Source organism: Pteronotus mesoamericanus, unplaced genomic scaffold (genome assembly GCF_021234165.1).
Source record: "Pteronotus mesoamericanus isolate MK-2021 breed Mesoamerican mustached bat unplaced genomic scaffold, CSHL_Meso_final scaffold_174, whole genome shotgun sequence".
NCBI classification, from domain to species: domain Eukaryota; kingdom Metazoa; phylum Chordata; class Mammalia; order Chiroptera; family Mormoopidae; genus Pteronotus; species Pteronotus mesoamericanus.
The window spans coordinates 19,221,453-19,231,329 of NW_026555309.1; the positions used below are offsets into that span (position 1 = coordinate 19,221,453).

General features: G+C 44.4%; 1 protein-coding gene across 4 annotated transcripts in view; it reads left to right on the forward strand.

Moving 5' to 3' along the window:
- VPS13B (vacuolar protein sorting 13 homolog B) overlaps positions 1 to 9,089 on the forward strand; it is a 673,385-nt gene extending 664,296 nt beyond the window's left edge. For all 4 annotated transcript variants that reach the window (XM_054590316.1, XM_054590313.1, XM_054590314.1 and 1 more), the window contains exons 59-62: positions 1,026 to 1,202; positions 3,278 to 3,380; positions 3,818 to 4,067; positions 7,893 to 9,089. In XM_054590316.1, coding sequence (XP_054446291.1) covers positions 1,026 to 1,202; positions 3,278 to 3,380; positions 3,818 to 4,067; positions 7,893 to 8,141 — 779 coding nt within the window. In that variant the 3' untranslated portion in view covers positions 8,142 to 9,089. The remainder of the gene's footprint in view (positions 1 to 1,025; positions 1,203 to 3,277; positions 3,381 to 3,817; positions 4,068 to 7,892) is intronic.
- Positions 9,090 to 9,877: the final 788 nt, after the last annotated feature.

The following is a 9,877-nucleotide window of genomic DNA, read 5'->3' on the forward strand; positions in this document are numbered from 1 at the left end:
TACGGTAAAATTTGAAGAACCTGTCTTTGACCTTAAGTGAGGACTTACTATATAGTAAATACATAGACCAGTTTACACATTTATTATATTCAACTTTTATATACTGTACATAATTGGATGTGGTACACTTTTATACGACTGACAGGCAACAGATTTGTTTGCACCAACATGACCCTAAACATGAGTAATGCATTGCACTACATTACAATGGCTACAATGTTACTAGATGAAAGAATTTTTATAATAGAATCATAATATTATGAGTCTACTATCATATATGTGTTCTGTCATTGACCGGAATGTCATTATGCAGTACTATGTAATAGAAATGACGACCGCTCTGGCTGGTGTGGCTCAGTGGATTGAGTGCCAGCCTGCAAACCAAAGGGTTGCCAGTTTGATTCCCGGTCAGGGCACACGCCTGGGTTGTGGGCCAGGTCCCAGTTGGGGGCAGGCAAGGGGCAACCAATCGATGTAGCTCTCGCACATCAGTGTTTCTCTCCCTTCCCCCTCTAAAAATAAAAAAATCTTTTAAAAAAATTACTGTATCAACAATTACTCATATTGAATAATTAACTTATTGATAAATAACTGCTCTAATTAAAAAAGACAACACAGAAAGGGGCTGGCCTCTTCAGTTTTTTTCATCCTAATTCACGAAAATTTCTTAGGCTGTGCAGGCTCTTTCTCTTCCTAAGGGATTGTTAACTCTTTTCTCCAAACTTCATTGCCTAGTTTCTATGGAGGTGTCACTTGGAATAGTCTCTTGTTTAAAAAGTTGTGAACTTCACAAGTACTGACTATAATGGACCAGACCCAGTCTGAGCTCTGTTTGGATAAGATAATAAATGTCTGACTTAAACTGCCCTCCATGTACTTAGATAATTGGTAAATAAATGTAAAGAACTTTATAATGAGGGTGGGCTTTCATTTTCAATCCAAATGAAACTGTGCTCCAGATTGAAGGTTTTCCCCCTTCTCAGGATTTTAAGCCTTGACCCTCACTGGTGGCTGTTGTTTTTCAGGTGCGATTGCTGGCATAGTCGACCAGCCGATGCAGAACTTCCAGAAAACGTCCGACGCGCAGGCGTCAGCTGGACACAAGGCCAAGGGCGTTATCTCCGGAGTGGGGAAAGGAATCATGGGGGTGTTCACAAAACCCATCGGAGGGGCCGCGGAGCTCGTGTCACAGACTGGTTACGGTGAGTGGGGTTCGCCCGCCAGGCCAGCTCAGACTGCACAGGTTAATCCGTGTTACTGCACCAGCGGCCCCTGCGGGAACCCAGCCCTCCCACAGCAGAGCAGTGAAGAATAAAAGGGATAAGCCTGGGAGTCGTTGAGTAGTTTTCTCTCTCACCTCCTTACGCTTATTTACATGAAGAGTAGACCTGTATTACTAATAAATTACAGTAAGATTATAGAACCAGGAAATCAGTAATTTCAGTATATGTTTATATGTCACAGAATATTTTAATAATTCATTTAATAAAATAGACTTTAATGAAAAGTAACCAGTTAGAGGTTTGAGGGCAGTATGTAGAATATATTGAAGCAGAGAATGGAATTGCTACTTTCCGGGTGAGCAGTTTTCAAGGAAAACTAGATTAGGACGGAGAAAGATGTCTTTAAATTTCACTGTATATTTGGAGAGAGAGAGACAGAGGAGCACACGGGTGTGCATGCAGGTGGGCGTGCACACACACATGCCCGCGCTTTGTGCTTGGAGTGGCCGTCTCACCCGCAGATGAACACCCTCACCCTGAGCAGTTGGGGAGAACGTGGGCACGCGGCACCGCTTGTGCTGGGCCCCTCGCCGTGCACAGGGGAGTACTGAGCGGTGGGCAGGGCAGCGCGCCATCCCACGCTCATGTTCTGCATTCCTGACAGAGCACGTGCAGGTGACTTTTAGCAAACAAGTGACCGGAATGGTTACCTTTTTACCCATAATCCGTGTTGTCATTTTGGTGGTGAAATAGGCTGTCTGGCTAATATCACACGCTACAGGAGGGCTCTCATTTGTCAGACATGTGAGCACTCCGCATCTGCCATAAAGTCTGCGGGGGACTTCTCACTGGAGACATCCTGCATCTTGGTAGATCTGACAAGAGGCAGCCAGGTCAGAGCATAAAAACAGTGTCTGAAAGGAAGAGAGCGGCAGACGAATGCCCACACTCAGGCCGCCCTCCGGAGAGGTTCCTTTAAGAGACCACACAGACACAGACATGTGTTCCTCTTCGCTCATCCCCTGCCTCCCCCCTCTCTATTTCTGTCTCTCTCTCCTTCTGTGAATGGTGTTTTCACTCACAGGGAAACTGACAAAAACAACTGCTGCAACTCGTAAGTGGACGAATATTCCCTTATCCAGTGCTGACACAGGAATAAAGACAGTGTTCCTTTCCCTGTAGTCTTCAGTAAGGGACAGTCAACATATACTTCATAAATTCCTTTGGTTTCGAAAATGCTATTGTCCCTCGCTGTGCGTTCCCAGGATTGAGGAACTCCCTTATGTAAGAGCATCTCAGAACAGAGCCTCACATGGCCTTGTTGGTTTCCATCATTCTTGTAAAACTTTTATTACCGCACTGAAGGTTTTACAAACCACTAACTCTTAGTCTAATGACTGTGCCTCGTTTATAAACATTTACAAGCCCTCAGAAAGCACACATGCTGTACCATCTTTGGTTCTGGAGAGTCTCTTTGGAGGCCTGCGTGGCCGCTCCTGGGTGCCCTCATTTGGTGCTGGCACCAGGGGGAGCATGTAATAAACCAGAGGTCCCAAGAGCACTCATAAATGTATATGGATTCATGTTTAACAGCTGGATTAAGTCACTTAAGTGCTGTATGTAGGCAAGCCATGTGCCTGTGTGTGCATCTCTCGTCTTTTGTTACTTAACTGGCCACAGCACAGATAGAGAAGTACTACAATATTAAGCAAGAAAATAGGCTAACGATCTTGGCTGTTTTACCGCATAAATTGTAAACAATGTGTAAGCCATTGCTCAGGACCCATTACTCCCAGGAGCATCAAGCTTCCTCTAATTGCCCGTTGATGTTCAGACTGAAGCTCACTCAAATTTCAGTCTGTAGCTAATGTAAGATCACCAGGGTTAAGAGCATTGCAATGTTTAATGATAATCTATACACTTGCTTCCAAAGATGTGACATCATTTTGGATCTGTAGCATTTTATGGATAGCTTTAAGCAGATGACATCACTGTAGCATGTAACTGTTTTCCAGAAAACAACTAGTAAAACTTCCTTACTTCTCTCACCACAGGTATTTTACACGGAGCTGGACTTTCTCAGCTTCCCAAACAGCGCTACCAGCCAAGTGATCTGCACGCTGCCCAGGCTCCAAATAGCCACGTCAAATACATCTGGTAAAATAATCGAGATGCTTGCTCAACTGAACATGCGCACTGTATGTTAACAGGACCTGGCTTGATCTGGGGCTCACAGGCCCCGCTTCCAGGGGAGCCCAACACAAGGAGTCATTTTTAGCATCCCAGGCAAATCTAGGGCTTCCTTGAGCCAGAGAAACCAGGGCTTGTGAGAGGGCCTGAGATTCTCTATGGAACCAACTTCTGATTAGGGGGGACATCTCTAATGGGAAGAAAAGGAAGTATTTAGAGCCAAGGGAAATCCTTGTCCCCACAAGGAGCTGGGCTCTGTTGACCAGAATGCATTTGGGAATTAAAGTAACAGTGACATTTCAAGATCAAATAAGGAGGAGCATTGTGTGGGATTGCCCCAACCCACTGATATTGACCATTTTTTGAATGCTAGCTCCTGGCCTTACTTTTCTCCTTTGAAACAGGAAAATGCTTCAGTCTCTGGGCAGACCGGAAGTCCACATGGCCTTGGATGTGGTTCTGGTGAGGGGCTCAGGCCAGGAGCACGAAGGATGCTTGCTGCTGACCTCAGAAGTGCTCTTCGTGGTGAGCATCAGCGAGGACACACAGCAGCAGGCCTTCCCCATCACAGAGATCGACTGCACACAGGACAGCAAGCAAAACAACCTGCTCATCGTGCAGCTCAAGCAGCCCAGAGTGGCCTGCGATGTGGAGGTACAGTTCGGGAAACAGGGTGACCAGGGAGGGCTAGCCGCCAGCCAGGATGCAGGCTACCCACTGGCACCAGGTACTCATTAGCCCACAGCCTCTGGAGTGGCTGCCAGAGGGAGTGTGGGAAGCAAGAGGGCCACTACAGAAGGGGGTTGGGAAAGCCCACCGAGGTGTCCATGTGAGTCCTTCCCAGGACAGCCCAGCAGGCCCGATGGATTCACAGCTGGGGGCTAAGCCACTATATGAATTCAGAATGGTTGGTTGTCATGGGGCTGGGGTGATGGAGTGCTGGAAGGGGCAGAACAGCACAATGGAAATCTAGAACAAGCAGGTCTGTACAAGAACAGGACCAAGGCAGCACTTCCATGCCCCTACTCCGTGAAACGCCCACATCTGTACGTGTCCTGGGAATGGCTGCAGCAGATCTGCACTACAGGGAGGACTGCTGTAGAGCTGAGGGATGTGGTCAGTCAGACAAGGCATGGGCAGTAGGCCAGAGCTTAATAAGTTCACACACCAGGTCTGATTCCCTCTATCCCCATTCCCAAGACTTGAAGTGTCTAAATTTTGTAAACAGTTCTCTCCCCCCGACCCCCTGCTTGTATTCTGTGTAGCTGTTTTCTGCCCCATAGGACAGTCTCCCATTCCCTTAAGCTCCATGGGCTTTCTCCTGGGGATGCTGCTCAGGTTCTCGGGCAGCTCCTTGGCCACAGAGCTCCCAAGATTTGCTGGTTGCTGACTCCTAACCACACATAAGTTGATGTGCAGTGGGTGTTCAGGTTGGGCATACTGGGGGCCAGGGGTCAGAAGTGATCCCTGACAAGAGTAGCACCAGCTCCCTGCAGTCCAGCTTGGGAAGCAGGTGCACCCACTGAGAAGCTGCTCTCCGTTCCCGCCAACCCACTAACTGCCTGATCCGCAGGGCCCTCAGCGATGATCTCAGAAACAGACATCTTTTCCCACATGGCAAGATGGGGGTGGATCACGGGGAATGTGGAGCTTGCTGGTCCTAACCTGGGGACTGAGTGGCCCCAGGAAAGGACAGCAAACTTGCCCCTAGGAGACCCTGCTCTGATCCCTTCTTTCCTTATTTTCTCCCTGGTATGGGAGCCTGTGTCTCCTTCACACCACTGTTTGGGTAAAATTATCTGAGAAGATGGAAGGCAGCCAAACACAACAACTGAGATTTCTCTAGTTTCTTGGATCATAATCAGTCGAGCTTTAAGCTGGGGCTTGGCACTAGGACCACATTGCTGCTTCAAGTTGATGACTTTCTGGGAATAAACAGAGGTCAGATGTCCAGGCTGACTTTATTAGATCTGCCAAAATCTTCTGATCTAGTTGACAATAAAGCACCAGTGATGTGGCTACAGGATTTGGCAGGGGATAGTATCATTATCTTCAAGTCCTTGGTCCTTAACGAGAAACTTTCAAGGCCCTGAGGAGTATCTGTGACCATCATTATTCCTTAGCTGCTTGGGAACTAGTTCAGATCCTAAACAATTGAGACTGGAGATTTATCTTTTGCTGTTGAACTGTCTCTGCTGTCAGTGGTGATCCTTCTCTCCTTGGCGTTTCTGTTTGAGGAGGGTCCTGCAGGGAATTATCGCAGCTGGAGGGAACAGACCTGTTTCACCATGGGCTGGTGAGGTGTCTGGAGTCACCAGCCCTAGAAGTTGCCAGGGCTGAGACCACGGAATCAGGGCTAGAGGCGGAAGTGCTGACTCTGGACACCATGCTCCTCTTCACACTGGTTTTGCACTGATGTTCAGGGATTAACTAAGGGTTGGAATGAAGGGATGGCTGAAACAGAGGCAGCAAAAGACTGAGCAGGATCTGTGGGGCAGCTGTGACAGACAGGCGAGCTTGCACAGCAGCACCTGGCACTGCAGAGAAAGGGACAGCCAGCATGCCCTCAGCCTCCCAATTTGCTTTCTTATTATCTAGTCTACTTCCCTCTCCCCACAACTCCTCATAAAAATAACTGATCCCTTAGTCCTCTGTCCAAACCCTAACCTCCCCCACTCAACCCAAAGGAGATCCAAGCTGCAAAACAAAGTACCCATTGTTTTTCTGAGACAGTAAACCTTTCCTCAGGACGGCTGTAACCCACATATTTTCGAAGTGGAGGGAGGCTCTCAGTGGTGCTGTTTGACAGTCACCTCTCCTCTGCGGGCACACTGTGTGTGCTCAGTCAGTGCGCACCAGCCTGACCAGACGTAAAGCTGGGTGAAGAAGCCTGCCCACTGTCGTCAGGGAACACTAAGAACAGTATTTTAAGATCTCTATATAAAATGGCTTTGCTGGGTTTTGCTTTAGACACTAGGAAGCATAGCTCCTTTGCATTTTAAAAGGAATTAATTTGTAGATGACATCATTCAGAATATTCAAATACGGCAGGATTCAGATTTTTTAAAATAAAATCAGCATTTGCTTTTCTTGGTTAAATGCAGCCATTTTTAGGGTAATAATTGCTTAATATGCCTGGCACGTTATTGAAATCCCTTATGAGAGGCTCAAAATGAGTCAGAAGGTCAATTTATTCCTTGGCCAGATTCCTTTCACAACACGGGTTTTCCTGTGCTGCTGTTCAGGAGGAGCAATTAAGACTTTTGTGTATTCAAAGCTTTCCAGCTGAATTCTGACCCCATCAAATGATATCAGAGCTCTGGCTTTTGCCTGGTGGTGCAGCTTTCATGTGTCAGTGAATCTTTGGGGGACTTTGTTTTCCTTCCCAAGCTAAAAATATGAGACCCAAGCCCTAACGGACAACCTACCGACTATTCTGGCAGGGCCCTTTCCATCTCTACCATCCCACTGGCTTTCTGGCTAAGAGGCCCTGGCCCACGTTTGTGCCCTACACGGAAATATATGAACTCTTTACACTACTACCTGGAGAACTAAAGAGCCCTGGTTGAAATGTGTTTAATTCTTCCAGAGTGGTCTAGCCAGCATTTAGCAGAGATAAAGACCACTGAAAATCAGTGACTCCCACAGATTAGTTACACTGGAAACTTACCATGCCACCTGATGTATTTACACACTAGCTAACTAGCTTCAGGGTGGGAAAAATTTATAGCTCCAAACTGCTTTTGATGGATGCTTTCTCAGAAAATCTCACTTAAGAACTTAGGTAGTATATCTCAGTTCTATTTGAGTTCCACTGAAGATGAGCCAGACTTTTATGAACCATAAATGTACTTTGCATCCTCCTTTTTTTCCATAAAAATTTCCTCTTCCTCTGCCCAGTTTTATTTTTTCTGGCTTTAAATCCTAGTATTTATAAAAACAGTAAATGTTACAGTTCAAAAGGTATTTTCTTAATGCTCTGTCCAAAGCCACTGGTTTAGAGAGATGCTCTGCCCCACTTTTTCTAACTAACTAAAAAGGTCCTGTCTGGAAAAGTCTGAGGAGACAGGCAGACAGCTTTTATTTCAGAGAGCTTTTAACAATGATTAGATTTAAGCAGAGGATGGGCAACTCTTTGTTCCTAGGCTGCTAGTAAAGAGCAGTGGCAGATGTTTTAATAGGTGACGGGTAAAATGTTCTCATCAACCTGAAACACGGGAACCGCACGCAGTACCAAGTGCTCATTCTGAGGAGGCTGTCCTGACGCACTCGTGCAGAGCTGCTGTTGTGCTGCTGAAACTGCCGTGTCACCACTGCCGATCAGAGGGAAAAGAAAAGTGCTGTTCCGGATCAAGTGGCTTTATTAGATAACCTAAAAATTTATCAAATGTACCAAGCAAAAGAAATGGAATTTTGTTATGGAAGTCTCCTCATGAACAGAGTTTGGCAACTAAACAGTCTTTTATTTTTGAATCCCAGGCAGATGGAGTTCGAGAGAGGCTGTCGGAGCAACAGTACAACAGACTGGTGGACTACATCACAAAGACATCTTGTCACCTGGTCCCCAGCTGCTCGTCCACGCAGACGCCGTGCCCTGTGGTGCCTGTGGAACCTCTCCCCTCCACAGTGAAAACATACCATTACATGGCTGATCCACCTTTTGCTCAAGTCTTCATTAGTAAATTTACCATGGTGAAAAATAAAGCCCTGAGGAAAGGCTTCCCTTGAGTCCCCTCCTCTGAGGCACTGATTCCTGCTTGTGCGATTTATTTTTAAAAAAGAAAGCTATGACATCTAATATGGACACAAGGCCAACACCTTTCTATAGTTAACAGTAACTTTTTAGCATCTTCTAAAACTCATTCAGATTCCTCCTTCTGCTTAAAACTAAGATACTTTAATAAAATGGAGTGGTAAAAAACTTTTCCCATTTGGGAACAATGACTAACAGAATCCTGTAGGAAATACAGTCATTTTTGCTCTATATTTGCTAAAATTGTGACTATTAAGGATCTGTTAACACTCACCTCTAACATAAAATGTAGTCAGGCCTTAGAACGGATAGACATTAAAACTTCATTTCTAGGGGCATCTGATTTTAGGCTTGGACACGAACTTTACCTAAATACCCTCATCTGCAAAAGTTTGGAGTTGTTAAGTGTAATTAAATGTTTAGGATTAATTTATTGTTTAACTGCTCAATTTGTTACTTATATGTGATGCTATTCTTTAAGTGAAAGCTGCTGTGTAAAGTCTGCATTTTACTGAAATTTACCAAACATTCTGATGCCTGTCCAGGTACATTCCGGAAAAATGTTTTTCCAGTTTGTTTACTAGTTAAGCTTAGAGTAAATCTCTGTGTCCACCAGTGAAAACAGACCCAAAGTACTCAAGTGAGTCTCTCTAGTTTCATAACACACACTACTAGGAACTACCTTTGATATTCCTTTGTGGAAGGGGTTTAGCAGGATTCATACTGGCCTGGCCTGGTATACTGGAGGGTAGTCAAGAATTAACCTTAATAATGAACCAGACCAAATCGTTTATTTTGCTGAATTGACTTATTTTGCATTTAACGATGGGTTTGGCTCAAGATCCTAGGTCGCCAAATATCAGTTTAATATTCGGTAAATATCTCAAAACTACAATGAAACATATTGGACCTACAACCTGTTACCTACAATTGTGAGACACTAAGAAAATTCAATTTCAAATGTCTACTGATTTTTAACTGAAATTTCACCTGTTACTGGGAATAAGGAATCACTGCATAGTTGTATCCAGAAAGCAAGACTATTAATGGACACTTCAGGCTGACTATGAAAAAATGGTTCCCCCACTAGTTTGCTGTATCATACTCATTTAGGGAACTCTCAGTTTTATCAATTAACCTTACGAGTAACTATTTTTAAGAATGTAAATATGTATTAATTCTTATATCTTTTATGGTAATTTTGCATACTACTTCTAAGAATTGTTACATAAAATTGTTTAAAATAAAAGGAATCCTTGAATTAATGACCACACTTCAATGTGTACTGTCACCGGATTTTTTTTTTTTTTAACGCAGGTTTCCACTTATACCTGGGTCTTATTCAGCTCGCATTATTAAAAATCAAGAATTCTGAGTTAAAATAACAGTATGACAATCAATTATATTAGCTTTGGATAAAATAAACTTCATTTTTAAAGCTGCGATATTATTTTGATCACAACAAAAAAAAATAAAGGAGAGAAAGATCCTAAGACCTCTTTTGAAAATGTAGCACACTGTACACTCATTAGCAGGCACTCAATCAATTCCAGTTAAGTAACTAACAGGTCCCAAGATACGGTCCAAGTTGCATGTACACAATCTTAGCTCTAATAAAGCAATATCAAGTAAAGAACCTTAAATTTCCATTACCTGTTACATCTGTCTGGTAGTTGATCCAGTAAGGCTACCAAACAGTAACAATAAAGTC